Source organism: Oncorhynchus kisutch, linkage group LG7, assembly GCF_002021735.2.
Source record: "Oncorhynchus kisutch isolate 150728-3 linkage group LG7, Okis_V2, whole genome shotgun sequence".
Taxonomy (NCBI): domain Eukaryota; kingdom Metazoa; phylum Chordata; class Actinopteri; order Salmoniformes; family Salmonidae; genus Oncorhynchus; species Oncorhynchus kisutch.
In genome coordinates, this window is record NC_034180.2 from 5,742,998 (window position 1) to 5,760,012 (window position 17,015).

Genomic DNA, 17,015 nt, shown 5'->3' on the forward strand with positions numbered 1-17,015 from the left:
ACTGTCTTCTTATAATACCACCTAGTAGGATTTTTCATTTTTTGTATTTATGAGTTAAGTTTTGTTATGTCCTCTAGATATGCCATTCCATTCAACACTACAATGAATGTCAATGTATCTTTGTCTTATTTTTTTTTATTGGAAAATAATAAAAGTATTATAAAAAATAAAAATAAACAATGTGCAGTATAAGGAACCAAATATTTCTGCATTGCTCTTTCATTCTCTCTCCCTCCTTCAAGACCCTGTGCCAGCCGGTGGTGGTGCGGAGGCGTGGCGGAGCCGGGGAGACAAACACCCGGACCTCCCTGGACTTGGAGCTGGCCCTCCAGGCTTCGCGAACGCGTCAGAGCCGTCTGAACGACGAGCTCCAGGCCCTGAGGGACCTGAGGGCCCACCTGGAGGCCCTGAAGGCCCGGGGAGAGACGGCGCTGCCTGGGTCCGTTCTGCACGACCACCGGTTTCACAGGCTGCTGGAGCAGGCCGAGAGACAGGCACGTGGCTGGATAGACGTGTGATAGATATAGTATGCACATGCTCATTTCCAGCTGTGAGATGATTAGGCCACTCGACATCACAATGTTTTGCAATGGTCTGAATGGCACTCGGGATCTGATGGCTTGTGTAAGGATACCTTATACCCCCTTATGCCCCTCCAGCCACTCTACCATGCCATCATCAGCCACTCTCACTAATAGCAGCTAACGGCAGTTAATGCCAGGCCTCTGGCCCCAGGTTCTCTCTCAAGCTTGATTAGGCACTGAAGAGACTTAATGGCTGTATAATCTGGTGCTGTTCGCTTCCACCTGAAGTGACCCTTTTAAAAATAAATAAAGCGTTGCCCAGGTCGCAACTTGATGAGTAAGATTTTGCATAAAGAATGAAACCATTCATTTGCAGAGTCCACATCAGTCGGAAGACACAGTATCCTGCATTTCAGAGCAACTGAAGTGAAATACTTTGTTGCGCTCACTTTTATGGAATTCTCTCTCCAGTCTGTCTCTCTCCTTCAATGAACACTTTCTCTTGTCTCCCTCCGTCCCAGGCGGAGCAGTCTAAGGAGCAGCAGCGTCAGGAGCAGCGGGCTGAGAAGCTGATGAGGAGGGCCTCCAAAGACGTGTGTCGGCTGAGAGAGCAGAGCCAGAAGGTCCCCCTGCAGGTCCAGTCTTTCAGGTGACACAGATCCCTCCGTCCAGCCCTTATGCCTTTATGGACAACTATTTGACCATAGGGTTTGAACTGTTTTTTTGTATCTTGTCTCGCCATCTTGGGTAACTGATCCTACTGGTCATATAAGCCCCATTTATACCTTCCGTTAACATGCGTCCTTTGTCCTGTTCTTATCCCGATCGTGACCCGATCTCGTTTACACTTCTAAGATCTGATCCCAGTACGTCTTTTAATCGTCTACACCTGTCAAAAAAAAATGCGGGCACAATCAGAATGTGAACAAGATCATGTTAGAACCAGGTATAAACAGGCTATAGTCTCTGATCTTGTTATGCTCCTCCTGATAGGCCTTGATGGTCAGGTTACTGTAAAAGCACTTTGTGAACAACTGCTGGTGTAAAAAGGGTTTTACAAATACATTAGCTTGATTGATAGCCATTTCTTCTCTCTTTGCAGGGAGAAGATGGCCTACTTCACACGAGCTAAGATCAATATACCATCCCTACCGGCTGACGATGTATGATTACATTGTAACACAATGAAGTATTTTTCAAACTTTTTATAGCAGAGTATTTTAATAGTGTAGTTACTTTGAATGAAAACAATCGAATAGTTTGTACACTATAGTTTATGCATTTGTATAATAAGTTGTAATTGAATAATGTCTTGTAAGAAAAAAGAAACTAAGTAATGGCTTTCTTGTATCAGGAGAAAACCCAAAATAGAGTTGTTTTGGTACTTGTATACTGCTTGTGATTTTTCTGTACAGTTTTGTCGCCCTCTGGTGTCCTGTGGTGGAACTGCACCACAGGGCAGGGTGCGGGGTTGATTGAGCGAGTCTCAGTCCCAAATCAACCCCGATCCCCTACACACTTATGGAGATCTAACAGGATTGGATAGGTGTAAGTTATATGGTAATAATGACACTGCCTTCTGCTAGTCTAGATGGCATGTTCACTGTATTTCTTCCATGTATCCAATCCTCTCTGATCTCCAGAGGTATATAGTGGGTAAGGGCTAGGGGTTGATTTGTTATTGGGCATCAGTGTTAGCTAAGTGTGCGTATGTGAGAGAGAGAAGGCGACCTACTACAGTATATCATATATAATGTCTTCTGTCCAAAGCTGGTGCTCTGCTATTTTTTTCTCTCTCATACCAGAACAAAACAAACATACGCCTTGTGAATGTAATGTACCCGCTTTTCCACTTCTATCTATCTCTGAGATACTGCACTGATAGTGTTCTGTGGCTTCATGCTTTTTCACACGACCCGCCGCAATGCTAATTATTACTGCGTTCACTGGGCTCTAGTCTCAATTTTATAGTTCAATGTTTTGTCAGTTACTAGCCTGGTCCAGGATATGTTTTTGCACAAACTGATCTGGGACCAGGCTATTTTGTAAATCACTCTGCAACTTCATTTGTAAGATTGGTTTTCCTTTCCCACCTGTTTCCCAACGGTTGAAGTATTTATTCAAAGGATGAACATAAAAACCTCTGTGTTAATGCCTTTTGTTACAGATAGGTTCTCTGGACTAGAGAAAAGACCATGCAAGAAACATACTGGACCCAAATCATGTAATTTCCAGCCTTCCAGTGTTTAAGGGTTCGAAATAGCACCCTATTCTCTATGTGGTCCACTACTTTTGACCAGAGCCCTATGGGCCTTGGTCAAAAGCACAGAGCCCTATGGGCCCTGGTCAAAAGCACAGAGCCCTGGTCAAAAGCACAGAGCCCTATGGGCCCTGGTCAAAAGCACAGAGCCCTATGGGCCCTGGTCAAAAGCACAGAGCCCTATGGGCCCTGGTCAAAAGCACAGAGCCCTGTGGGCCCTGGTCAAAAGCACAGAGCCCTATGGGCCTTGGTCAAAAGCAATGGGCTATATAGAAAACAGGGTGGCATTTCAGACAGAGTCAAATCAATACTTTTTTTTGTATTTTATCATAGACATGAAAGCTATAATATTCAGTATACATCAGTTTCTTTGTATAATAATGTGTTGTACTCCAGTAATTCATTATTTATTATTTCTCCAAGGAGTCTCCTGCTCTATTTTTCTAAATCATAGGACAACGATTGACCTTTGTGGTTTCTTTCTCTTTATTTTGTATCTAATGTTTTGTTTGTGTGTCTGTAAACCAGAGAACAAACAGTATTGTTTTTACTTTGCCTTTTGTAACAGCTAATAGCTAAGGAACAACCAGGCTGGTATTCAAAGCACTTCTCAGAGTAGGAGTGCTGATCTAGGATCAGTTTTGACTTTTAATTCATAATGAATAAGAAGGGGGACCTGATTCTAGGTCAGCACCCTTACTCTGAAACGCTTGAATAGGAGCCAACATCTGATTGAACTGTGAGCATAAACAGTATCTGTGGTATCGTACTTAGTTTGCATAGCTACACCTGGACTCGACATATATATGGCACTTCCAATCAAATGTGTTCACGTCCGTTTAGTTTACCAATACAATGTTGCCTCACAATATCAACCAGGAAGATAAACATGGATTTGTATTGTGGCGGAAAATACTTTATTTTTCCTGTTTATTTATTTTTTGTGTTTGTATTATTTATGTTTTGGTTCTGTACAGACATGCCCCCCTCCGAACCTTTTTAATTAGCAACGTATGGATGGTTCAAATGTTAACTCACTGTTTCTCCGCTGATGATCAGCTAGTTTAGAGACACACTGATATCAAATATGTTTTATACAACTGACCTACAGTGCCTTCAGAAAGAATTCACACCCCTTGACTTTTTCCACATTTGATTGTGTTACAGCCTGATTTTAAAATTGATTAAATAGATTGTTTTTCACTGGCCTACGCGCAATACTCCATAATGTCAAAGTGGAATTATGTTTTTCGATTTTATTTTTTACAAATTAATTAAAGATGAAAAGCTGATATGTCTTGAGTCAATAAGTATTCAACCCCTTTTGTTATGGCCTAAATAAGTTCAGGAAGTATGTGCTTAATAAATCACAAGTTGCATGGACTCACTTTGTTTACAATAATAGTATTTAACATGATTGTTGAATGACTACCTAATCTCTGTACCCCACACATACAATTATCTGTAAGGTCCCTCAGTCGATTCAACCAGACCTGGGAGGTTTTCCAATGCCTCGCAAAGAAGGACACCTATTGGTAGATGGTTACAACAACAAAAAGCAGACATTGAATATCCCTTTGAGCAAGGTGCAGTTATTAATTACCCTTTTGATGGTGTATCAATACACCCAGTCACTACAAAGATACTGGCGTCTTGCCTAACTTGGTTGCCGGAGAGGAAGGAAACTGCACAAGGATTTCACCATGAGGCCATTGGTGACTTTAAAAAAGTTAGAGTTTAATGGATGTGATAGGACAACAATACTAACCTAATTGACATAATGAAAAGAAGGAAGCTGGGAGGATGGCTCATGATGGCTTTTTTTAACCTTTATTTAACTAGGCAAGTCAGTTAAGAACAAATTCTTATTTTCAATGACAGCCTAGGAAAAGTGGGTTAACTGCCTTGTTCAGGGGCATAACAACAGATTTTTACCTTGTCAGCTCGGGGATTCGATCTTGCAACCTTTCGGTCCAACGCTCTAACCACTAGGCTGCCTGCCGCCCCAAATAATAATAATAGCTCGAATGGAGCGGTATCAACCACATGGAAACCAAATATCTGATGTGTTTGATGCCATTCCAGCCAATATTGTGAACCTTCCTCCCTCCCCTCAGCAGCCTCCACTGCTGTACAGAATACAAATATTCCAAAACATGCAGCCTGTTTCTAACAGGGTACTAAAGTATTATCTAAAACATCTCCCAGTGTCTGGTGGAAAGCAGACAACCAGTTTTTCTTCTATTTTGCATGTACTTAGCTCAATTCTGTTTTTTTTTATCCTGAAAAACTTACCAGTCCTTAACGATTACAAGCATACCCATAACATGATGCAGCTCGAAAATATGGAGTGTGGTACTCTAATGTGTTAATTGGATTTGCCCCAAACGTAACACTTTGTATTCATGACAATGTATTATATTGATAACTGAAACAAACAACCTTGTCAGAGTATTTTTGATTTCACATTTATCAAGTACATATTTGGTATTAATTCCAATCATATGAACATTGGGCTTATATCACATCCAATTTTGAAGTACCTATAGAGCAAGACTATATATGGACAAAAAAGGAAAGTAATCTGGATAAAAACCATCTCCATTAGCCTGGCCTAAAGTACATCACATGACTATAATCCTCTTCCATCATTAGCCACCTAGATATGTACGCTAGAGGGCGCCACGGAGCGATGAACGTAATAGCACTGTCGTGCTTGCTCGTGATTGGCTCATTCCTGCTCAAAACAGATGACGTTGCACCCGGAAGTTGTGGTTTCATCAGTCGAGTACATTTATATATTTTTCCTTCCCAGGATATTGTTCAAATTAGCATTTACAACTGAATACACACCACGACGCCTGAAGGATTTGGTGGAAGAATACCAACGATGAAGGGATTGCTTCAAATCGTTTTGCTTTTCCTCTCTGTAGCTCACATCAGAAGTTGGAATGAAGGCCAGTGTTTATTTCCGCATAATAGCTATTCACTTTCTAGAATCTAGTTCTCTTTCTTGCAAAACGTTTAGGCTACAAAATTATATCTAAAATATCTATGGTTCTTGCTCGTTGTACCAATTTCAGAAATGGCTAGCTAAGCAGGTGGATATTAGTTTTCATGATAAAAAATAGCTGCGGGTCTTTTGATTTTGTACCGTAAAGATCAAAGATCCAGAATGCATACAAGGGAGGCTCAGGCAACATTATATTATGAACATATTCTACACATAACTAAGTTGTTGAAGATTGCCAATTTGCCATATGTTTTTCATCAGCCTATTTGCTTAGCCTTATACTGCCTGGAATGGAGAATAATGATTCCTCTCTATACAGCTCCAGGTAGTGTTTTGCTCCGAGACGTGCAGGTACTCACCCTGTACAAGGGCAAGTACACCACTGCCAGACGCAGTAGTGCTGTACCTCAGCTGCAGTGTGTTGGAGGCTCAGCGGGCTGTGGATCCTTCCTTCCTGAAGTGGTTCAATGCAAAAACAAAGGCTGGGACGGAGTCGACGCGCAGGTAAGACTGAACACTTGCACATAGAGGAAAAGGGTGTAGCACGTTAGGCCTGCTCCCAGATCTAGCCCAATTACTGTTGGCGAGATGGCACAGATCCTTGTTTCACTTTCAGTGGGAGTGCAAAACGGACATGGACAACGCCTACAAATTTGGTCGGATAGAGGTCAGCTGTGAGGGATTCAGCCATCCAGATGACGCCTACATACTGAAGGGCTCGTGTGGACTGGAGTACTCACTGGAGCTGACTGAGGAAGGCAAGAGGAGGCACAAGGGGGGCTCACACGGCTCAACAGGTGGGTCGTTAGTACACAGCGTTGTGAAATGTTTCACAACGTTATGGGACGGACAACCATAGCGATTGTCTTATTGGATAAGTTCCCTTCCTGTTTCTGTACGTTTTCTTCCGTTTGATGCCATTGAACAAAACCATGATTTCTCAGGTGGCTTCAGTGACTTCGCTTCCAGCTTCTTCAAGGGTTCTTCAGACAACAACAACCAGCATCACCATAGCAACAACAGACAACAGAGTTCAACAGGGGAAGGAAATTCCAGTGGGTTAGTGGTAGTCGCTCTGCTCTTGTTTCTGGCCTATGGTGTGTACAAGCTTTTCCTGAGTGGACCGACGAATCTAGGACAAGACGGGCAGTTCCCTGATAACGGCTCCAATACCCACAATCCCCATGGGCCACCACCTCCTGGATTCAAGCCAGACTTCACAGGTAGGCTAAAGTTTATACACCTACGCCGTCTGCTTACACACCCTTGCTTTTATTTATGGTTCAGGTATGTAGCCTGGTCCTAGATCAGTTTGTGCTGTATTGCCAATTGGCATGACCATAGGAGTTGGCAAGATGGCACAAACTGATCTGGGACCAGGCTGTCACCGATCATAAATGGTATCTTTCTCTATCCTAGGTTCCTCTTCAGGTTACCCAGGTGCTTCCGGGTTCCCCGGTGCTTCTGGGTTCCCCGGTTCTGCCGGAGGATATGCTGGTTCTGCTGGCTACGGTGCCAACCCTGGGTACGGGTTCCGCAGTGACTACAGTGGACAGCAGCAGCAGCACTTTGCAGGGGCCCGTGCTGCTAGAGGAACTGGGAATAGTTTCTGGACTGGGATGGGGACTGGAGGAGTCCTCGGTTATCTGTTTGGGAGCCAAAGGTCAGTGGTGTAATCCAGTACTTCTGAACTCCAGTCCTCCCAACAGCATACATTTATGTTATAGCCCTGGACTGGCGCAACTCATTGAGGGCTTGATGATCAGTTGACAAGTTGAATCAGGTATGCTTGTCGGGCTACAAAAATGTATGCTGTTGGGGGCACTCGACTGGAGTTGGGAAACACTGGTGTGTGCATATCTTTTGGTTTGGCATGATACGGTGTCGTTGACCCATCTTGGGGAAGGATTGGTTATACAGGGATGGGCAGGTAGTGTCGGCTTAGAGAAAGGGTAGGACATTTTTATTTTTTTATTTAACTGGGCAAGTCATCTAAGAACAAATTCTTATTTACATTGTCGGCCAAACCCGGACGACGCTGGGCCAATTGTGCGCCGCCCTATGGGACTCCCAATTACAGCCGGATGTAATGCAGCCTGGATTCGAACCAGGGACTGCAGTGACGCCCCTTGCACTGAGATGCACTGCCTTAGACCGCTGTGCCACTCGGGAGCCCAACATGACAATCACTAGACATTTTTTTTTTTTTTTTTTACATTTTTACTCAGATTTTCAGCTAAAGTTGTTGGTTGTGGTTTTTTTTTCATGTCCCTGTTTATTGTAGAAGCCAGACGCCGTACACAAACACCCACTCAAACTACTCTGCACCCAGATCACCACCGACCGCAGCCCCTAGCACCGGAACACGTGCTGCTTCAGGTACTGCTGCCCAACTACTAGAACTAATGTAGCCAGAGCATCTATGTACGTACTTACTGATGTTTGTTTTTATAAACTGTCCAATTTAGTCAAATCAGTCAAGTCATCTTGATAAATTGTGTATATCTGTAAAATCATAGACATCTAAAATAGAAACGTTTGTGTGGATACAGTATAACATATGTTTGTATGACTCCTTCAATAAGTTATTCTCAGTTCCACACAGTTACTCTGTCCCACGTCCTGCCTCTTTGGGAGTTTTTCTTAGGGTGGCTTTCTGATTCCTTTTTTGTCAGGCTTTGGAGGGACCAAGAGAAGATAGATGTCGAAGATGGGCAGGAAGCCATTGGCAGCTTTCCATGATGCCAGAAGAAAGCCAAGTGATGTCATCAGGGATCTGGGACAAGCATAGGTGGTCTGTACTTAATTTGGTAGGGTTGCTGTGGAATTGTCAATATTACAATGATTGATATTTAAAAGATGAATGACTCAAGAACTCTTAAATGTTCCGTGTCTGCGGGATAGGAATGTATAATCGACTAACAGTTGATCCATCTTACCTGTATGGCCACCCGTGTCCTGAAACTGCAAATGTTTCAATGGTTTTTAACTTGTTTTGAATTTAACACATATTTCCTTGATGCTTAGTTGATAAGGTAATTTCTAAAATTCCTTTAGAAGGAATGATGTATAAATGTTTTTCTGGTTTGTTTATCAGACTGCTGTGAATGTGTTCTTCAATGGCAGTGTTGATACGAGTACAGTCACGTGTTACTGTTTTAAATTGTAGGACAGACAACCTCTGTGGAATTTCTCAGCTGGTCGTATGTATAAGGCTTTTCTTTCTTGTATTAAAAACGAACAAAACATGTTTACTGTAGAAATTATTTTGATAATATATTGATATTGAGGATTGTGTTTGATCGTGTTCTCTTATTCATGACGATTTTAGACATTTCGGACATTAATATCCCTCTGCACAATTTAGATGAAAGCTAAACGTGAGTTGTGGTAAAGATCAGAAGTGTGGCCTTATTGTCTAGTTGACCTGTCCAGAGTTTGGCTGTGTTCTGATTTGATTCTGCCCAGTGTCTGAGGGAGAGCCGTCTGGCCCATAAGACTAGGCTAGAAAGGCCATGTATCCAACCTCGAACTGAAGCTGGTTGACAACTATGGGCTCGAGTTAATCAATTAAGGGATAACCTGCATAGCAGATCGTTTTACTTATTTACGCGGTATGTCGGAGGTGTAACTGCGTTGGAGCTGTCAAATGGGTGAGCAGCTGCTCGTGTAGTCATTGTCACGAAGCCACATCCGTCCCACTCGCTTTAAAAGTTCAGAACGAGAAAGTGTAGACTATAGAAATAATGACGCATAGAACTCTGCATTATTTTGCTCAATTTATCAGCCTGAGATGTAGATGACATCACACATTCGTGTTCACACATGCGTCCCCACATACACACGCACAAGGTGGGAAATGAGCTGTAAAAATAGGAGTCAGGAACCCTGCGAAACTGCCATGCAGCCAATAGCAATGTCTGTGATGTATAATTCCGTGAGCTGCTTGTGGATTTGATGTCTAACACAGTTCCGACACCTGCAAAACAACCGCTTGTACCGGTTGTATTCAAGTCTTGCGAAACTGTTTAAGAACCAAATGTAACAAAAACGGAAAGGGAACGAACTGAATTTGCTAAACGTTTGAGTAAATGGTTTCTGTTGCAAAAAAAAACGTTTTGTAATGAATACACCCCAGATGTTCTTGGACTATAGCCCTGACCAGTAGAGGTCACTAACAGACTGCTATTTCCAGCTCCCATGTTGCCACTTATTGGCTTCTTAGGATACTTCTCCCCAATTTTGTGATATCCAGTTGGTAGTTAGTCTTGTCCCTTCGCTGCAACTCCTTTATGGACTCGGGAGAGCCGTGCATCCTCCGAAACACAACCCAGCCAAGCTGCACCAATGTGTCAGAGGAAACACAGTACACCTGGCGACATGTCAGCGTGCATTGCGTCTGGCCTGCCACAGGAGTCTCTAGTGCACAATGGGACAGGAACATCCCTGCCGGCCAAACACTCCCATAACCCGGATGACGCTGGGCCAATTGTGCGCCGCCCCATGAGTCTCCCGTTCGCGGTCAGCTGCGACAGAGCCTGGACCCAAACCAGGATCTCTAGTGGCACAGCTAGCACTGCAGTGCCTTAGACCACTCAGGAGGCTTTCTGAGTATAAGCAGAGGGTTGTAGGTTCTACCCCAGGCAGAGCCTGTGAGTGTGGTTGCATTGACACTCGCTGATGGCTGGTGGACCATGATCACTAATGGGGGTTAAGTCCTGAGGTTCCCCCTCCTGTAAAAAGCAGCGTTTTATAGAGGGAAACCTCTCTAAAAAGTATTCTTTTAAAGTGCTTTTAAGATCTTAGGGACTACTTTTTCCCCAAGGGTTTCCCTCCATAACCACTGCTGGTTACTGTTCTGGAACCACGGGGTTTAACATATACGAAATAGATGGACATCAACAAATGAATGCATACCATACAACATATGGTAAATGGGAGTGTCTCAGGTTTACGTACAGAATAATACGAAATGCTCTGAGACCAGGTTGGTGTATTTGACGTCGTAAAGTACAGTCAAAAGCACTAACTGTACATTATATTAGAACCCACAACCTCCAGGTACTAAGACAGTTGAGTTAAGCACTGAGCCACCTGCACATTTTCCCAACATCACATTGTTTCTTAATACTCAGGGAAGGCTAAGCAGTTGAGCTTTGACTCATCTGGGCCCAGTTTTTCAAAAGTTGTGTGATCGGATTTCAGCAATCGGGTCATTCTATTTCTATGCATTTAATCCGATCCGATTGCTGAAATCCGATCGGATAACTTTTGAAAAAATGGGCCCAGATTTACAGAACACAGATCTTATCTGACCCTCAAATGTATCTTACATTTAAATGTTCTCTTTAAATATTTAGAATTGTGAAAAATATTAAATGGGGTTTGAACCACCAACCTCAGAATAATGAGGCAAGTTAATTTTACCGCTACAACGCGGATCTTCTGCGGTCCAGAATGAATCCTGTCTTTATCCATCCACAGTAATCCAACTAAATTTCCAAGTTATTGCAAAAAAGTGATCACATTATGGAAAAATATGCATTTTTCATTACAATTTCAAAAGTAATTTCAGACATGAAAATCCTTTGGCATTACATGATTTTACAAATGGTCTATAGAAAAGGGAAGTTAATATGCTTAACAGTTCATATTTTACAGTATAACAGCAATCACCAGCTTTGAGCACAACATATTGTAAGAGAGAAATATTGATGTATGTCTGCGTTGTATATATGGCATGTGCTGAGACATGATTTCAGGTAGGCCTCCTTACTTCAAGGCCTGTGTCATGTACAGTGGTCCACATAAAAATAACTCTCCTGTGGGCCCCCGGGGATAAGGTTCAAAGGACACACGGCTACATCTTCTCATAGGTCAGTTCGTGTCCACAGGCGTTACAGACCTTCCTGTAGAGATCCTCCTTTTCATCCACTAGTTCCTCAGGGTTGTACTCATGCTGGTGAGCACTGGTTCCCTTGGTCCACATGCTTCTCCTCACCACACAACGCAGCTCTGGCCACCACAGCGACAATGATAATACAATAAATTGTAAATACAGAAATAAGGATAGCAGTCACACATTTTGAGGTTACTTGTTGCAGGTCTGTGGGAATTATTTGGTTAATTTGTATTTATTTAATGTAGTTTGTTTCAGTATTATTGACTTAAAATATATCAACTGAATAATCTCAAGTGATACTGGCTCAGTGTGCAGGTTTTTCTTTAAGGTTTTTTTTAAGAGAAAAAGGGGCCTTCGTGTCCGAGGGAGGATCCGAACACAGTCATTCCGTTGTCTGTAAAGCCTATTGTCTGTCTCAATCCCACGATTGAATTCATGTTTAATAAATAAAACAATTACAGTGTTACTGACCTTTGACTTTTTTGTTGAAACGCTTCTGCTTCTGCACCTCCCTGTTCTCCTCTCTTGCTTCCTTGGCCTCCTCCAGGGCCTCCTCAGAGCCCCACACCTCTAAGGAGCGCTTCTCCACCTGGGAACAGAGCACAACATCATGTTTACTGATCTAACCTAAATATCCCTGGGTCATGTTCATTGGGGCGCGCAACTGAAAAAGTAAAAAAACGGAAAACGATAATAAAAATGTCTTATAGACAAGTTTAGGTATTCCTTCCCTATCTCTGTATGCTTTCTTCTGTTTGTTGCCTAATTACCATGACCCACTAACACATTATGGAGTGGCTGTAAACAATAGTAGGGGAACACTACAGTGGCAAGTGAAGACTGTGTCTGAAAACATCACTAGCCACCAAAGACTTGCTTTCTCATCTTCCTCTCTAAGCATGTTGGAGGAGGCATCAGACACAGCCAAGATGAGGAAAAGCAGTAATAATGGCTGTGAGCTCATCCTACCTGCAGCCTGAGGTAGAGTTTGATGTCTCCCCAGTGAGGGTTGTGTGGGTTCTTCCTCAGGACAAACCTCAGCACTGGCTCCCTCTGGTCCAGGTCACAGTCCTTCAGTAGGTAGAGCTGCTTAGCCTCCGTACGGGATACCAGCTTGTGTTTAACCTCGTAGTCTCTGGTGGGGAACATTCATAGTGGAAAGAGATAATATAGAATACTAGCTCATTTGCAGCCTCTATTCTTATAACCTGGTCCCAGATCAGTTTGTGCTGTCTTGCCCAACTCCTATGGTAATAGTGGTGTGCATGACAATGACCGGTTGGCAAGACAGCACAAACAAATCTGGACCAGGCTATTATTCTTATATCCTTCAAGCTTAAATACAAGGCTAATATAAGTAACACAATATCTGTATAGTTGCGTGTTCTGATGTCATTGACACAAGAAGGAAGAGCACTGGTTTTACCTGCAGTTGTCACAGACTGCCAGATCGAAGCCGTTGCTGAGGTAGGAATCCATAAACGACTTGTCACAGTCATCACACACCAGGTAGTCTGCCTTTATCACAGGGGCTAGTCAGAGACAGTCAGAGAGAGCAGTAAAAGCTCAACACTGTCTACATCACATACAGCAGGCTAGCAGACGCTGTTATTTATATATATAAACACAGTTGAAGTCAGAAGTTTACATGCACCTTAGCCAAATACATTTAAACTCAGTTTTTTACAGTTCCTGACATTTAATCTTAGTAAAAAGTCCCTGTCTTAGGTCAGTAAGGATCACCACTTTATTTTAAGAATGTGACATGTCAGAATAATAGTAGAGAGTGATTTATTTCAGCTTTTATTTATTTCATCACATTCCCAGTGTGTCAGAAGTTTACATACTCTCAATTAGTATTTGGTAGCATTGCCTTTAAATGGTTTAACTTGGGTCAAAGTTTCAGGTAGCCTTCCACAAGCTTCCCACAATAAGTTGGGTGAATTGTGGCCCATTCCTCCAGACAGAGCTGGTGTAACTGAGTAAGGCTATTAGGTCTCCTTGCTCACACATGCTTTTTCAGTTCTGCCCACAAATTTTCTATGGGATTGAGGTCAAGGCTTTTTGTGATGGCCACTCCAATACCTTTGGAGTTTGTTGTCCTTAAGCCATTTTGCCACAACTTTGGAAGTATACTTGGGGTCATTGTCCATTTGGAAGACCCATTTGTATCCAAACTTTAACTTCCTGACTGATGTCTTAAGATGTTGCTTCAATATATAAACATGATTTCCCTTCCTCGTGATGCCATCTATTTTGTGAGGTGCACCAGTCCCTCCTGCAGCAAAGCACCCCCACAACGTGATTGTGCCACCCCCGTGCTTCAGGGTTGGGATGGTGTTCTTCGGCTTGCAAGCCTCCCCCTTTTTCCTCCAAACATAACGATGGTCATTATGGCCAAACAGTTTCATCAGACCAGAGGACATTTCTCCAAAAAGTACAATCTTTGTCCCCATGAGCAGTTGCAAACCGTAGTCTGGCATTTTTATGGCGGTTCTGGAGCAGTGGCTTCTTCCTTGCTGAGTGGCCTTTCAGGTTATGTCGGTTTGGGGGTGCATTGGTGGTGGTAAAGTGGAAGATTTTTACAGAATAAAAGGGATCTTGAAGAAGGAAGGCTATGACTCCATTTTACGACGCCATGCCATATCCTGTGGATGGCGCCTAATTGGAGTTTCCTCCTACAACAGGACAATGACCCAAAGCACAGCTCCACACTATGCAATAACTATTTATGGAAGAAGCAGTCAGCTGGTGTTCTGTATATAATGGAGTGGCCAGCACAGTCACAAGATCTCAACCCTATTGAGCTGTTTTGGGAGCAGCTTGACCGTAAGAAGTGCCCATCAAGCCAATCCAACTTGTGGGAGGTGCTTCAGGAAGCATGGGGTGAAATCTCTTCAGATTACCTCAACAAATTGACAACTAGAATGCCAAAGGTCTGCAAGGCTGTAATTGCAGCAAAAGGAGGATTCTTTGATGAAAGAAAAGTTTGAAGGACACAATTATTTTTCCAATTAAAAATCATTATTTATTACCTTGTCAACATCTTGACTATATTTCCTATTCATTTTGCCACTCATTTTATGTATGTTTTCATGGAAAACAAGGACATTTCTAAGTGACCCCAAACTTTTGAATGGTAATGCACACACACACACACACACACACACACACACACACACACACACACACAGTATATATAATTTATAATCAGTTTAGAAAGTGTGCTAGGAGGAGAGTTTAGCCAAGGTGCTATAGTCGTCAAACACTAGTCATTCAGATAGTGGTTGGTTGTCACGTGTGCCGTAAATAATTTATTATGGCCATTTTTTTACAGTAGTAGGTAGTTAGAAATGATTGATAGAAACTGACTCCACTCAGCAACTGGCATGTGGTATGACATGAATCCACTAGAGGGCGCACATGAACCACCAAATGCATCTTTCTCTGTTACACATCTGACATCTTGACAATTGAGAGAGATGACATAATGCAACAGATATTGATACCTTGAAGCCCCCGGAAATGTTTCATTGACTATAAACCCACATACCTGGTTGAAGCACCACTTTCCTTTGCTTCTCCTCTTCTTCTTCAATGAAGAACCCTCCACCAGAGTCGACTGTCTTGGCGACTTTAGCCGAGGTTCCACCCCCTTCTCCTGCCGATGGTCTGTTGGCCAGGCGGGCTTGCCTCAGCATCACAGCCCGCTGTCTGTTCCGTTCGATCTTGGCTCTCATAGCGGGGGACAGATCGCAGCTCTTGGCTTTGGGCTCCGAAGGGGGAGAAGCAGCATGATCATTCATCGGTGTGGGGAGCTCCAACAGATCCATCCCAAAACGCAGGACTGGAGCTAGCTAGCTGTTACACTCTCCAGTGTCTTGGAAATGGCAATACATTGAAGATGTTTACCAGAAAGACAGCTGGCAGGGTTGAAAGGAGGGCAGAGATGTTTTGATCTTGTTTTTTTAGCCCGTACACAGCTGTTAGAGTGGCAATCCACCTGTGCTTTTGCACAAAAACAAAACCACATCTTAATCCTTAACTGTCACTTCTAGAAAAACATGTTGAACAAATTATTTCACTGTAAACTCTAATCAGAACTTACAATATTTTTTAAAAATCAACTTTATGTTTAATCAGGAAATTACAGAGCTCTACCAGGCGGTTGAGAAGTCAAGAGGTTCATATTAGCAATGCCATATTAGAATTGCAATTTGCATAACATTTTTGCTTGTAAAAAATGATATTGCATAAATTACTTTAGGTCTGCTTCAATGGCTTTCATACGTAGGTAAGCATTGTTAAATGAGGACTGACGTTGAATTTGAGAAAACGATGGCAATTTTGTGTGTCCAAACATACATTTTCAATTACATTGAAATTAATGCGTTTTCAGGTGTTGTGTAGTGTGCAAAATCCCCCAAAATGTTTTTCTTGAATTTCAAATGATCTAGGTTTTTCCATCATGTTTCCCACATGTTCCGAACACATTTTGACATAATAAATCATCAAGTGCAGTTTTTATCACTATTACAGGGATTATTTTCTAGGCAACCTTTAGTCTGAATATTGATTATTAACCCCATGGGGCATGAAATGGGGTTTAACCCATTTATGTTGCATAATATAGTGTGTTGTCAACAATTCAATCATACAGTTGCGGCCAAATATATATTTTTTTTTGTAAACTTAAGTTTACAATTTTAATTGAGAAAATAAAGACAAATGGCATTGGCAAAAGTATTGGCACCCAGGAGCTAGTACTTGGTTGCAAAGCCGTTGACCAAGATAACTCCTGACAAATACGTCTTGTAGACATCAATGAGCTTGCTGCTCCTTTCTACAGGCAATTTGGCCCAGTTCTCAGCAGCAAACTGCTCTAATTCTTCAATGTTTTAGGGCTGCCCTCCCCAACTGCTGTTTTCAGTTCTCGCCATAGGTTAGGGATGTGACTCAGATCTGGACTCTTCGCTGGCTACTACAGAACAGTCTAGCCTCCTTCTTGAGCTATTCCAGGCATAGCCACAGGAAGTAGGGGTGCTGAGGGTGCTGCAGCACCACCTGAAAAATCAGAATACAAAAAAAAATAAAAAATATATTAAAAAAGATTTTTTCACAAAAGTAGTGCACTGGGTCTTTACTAGTATTAGCAGACCGATATAGGCATCTATACTGAAAGCAAAAAAAATCAGCATCTCTGCTTTGGCAAAAAGGTAGTTACCTAATTAAGAAGAGTATCTTGCAGGACTCAATAGCTGGAATTGTAAGAGTTGATCATCATTCAAATGGGATCCAGAAAGAACAAAACTCTGT

At 42.4% G+C, this 17,015-nt stretch overlaps 3 protein-coding genes across 4 annotated transcripts in view; 2 read left to right on the forward strand and 1 right to left on the reverse strand.

Annotated features, from left to right (window-relative positions):
- LOC109900464 (protein WWC2) overlaps nucleotides 1-4,076 on the forward strand; it is a 39,855-nt gene extending 35,779 nt beyond the window's left edge. For both annotated transcript variants that reach the window (XM_031828413.1, XM_031828414.1), the window contains exons 22-24: nucleotides 243-494; nucleotides 1,046-1,173; nucleotides 1,627-4,076. In XM_031828413.1, the coding sequence (XP_031684273.1) occupies nucleotides 243-494; nucleotides 1,046-1,173; nucleotides 1,627-1,693 (447 nt within the window). In that variant the 3' untranslated portion in view covers nucleotides 1,694-4,076. The remainder of the gene's footprint in view (nucleotides 1-242; nucleotides 495-1,045; nucleotides 1,174-1,626) is intronic.
- Nucleotides 4,077-5,517: 1,441 nt separating this feature from the next.
- saraf (store-operated calcium entry-associated regulatory factor) lies at nucleotides 5,518-9,047 on the forward strand. The gene is made up of 7 exons (XM_020487249.2): nucleotides 5,518-5,741; nucleotides 6,117-6,301; nucleotides 6,414-6,594; nucleotides 6,742-7,020; nucleotides 7,217-7,460; nucleotides 8,082-8,176; nucleotides 8,473-9,047. Exons 1-7 carry the CDS (start codon nucleotides 5,675-5,677, stop codon nucleotides 8,496-8,498), a joined length of 1,077 nt encoding a protein of 358 aa, XP_020342838.1. The 5' UTR covers nucleotides 5,518-5,674; the 3' UTR covers nucleotides 8,499-9,047.
- Nucleotides 9,048-9,561: 514 nt separating this feature from the next.
- Nucleotides 9,562-15,752, reverse strand: LOC109893842 (DNA repair protein complementing XP-A cells homolog). The gene is made up of 5 exons (XM_020487040.2): nucleotides 15,253-15,752; nucleotides 13,126-13,231; nucleotides 12,669-12,834; nucleotides 12,171-12,288; nucleotides 9,562-11,812 (listed from the first exon to the last, which is right to left on the reverse strand). The coding sequence occupies exons 1-5, from the start codon at nucleotides 15,530-15,532 to the stop codon at nucleotides 11,658-11,660; spliced, it is 825 nt and encodes a 274-aa protein (XP_020342629.1). The 5' UTR covers nucleotides 15,533-15,752; the 3' UTR covers nucleotides 9,562-11,657.
- Nucleotides 15,753-17,015: the final 1,263 nt, after the last annotated feature.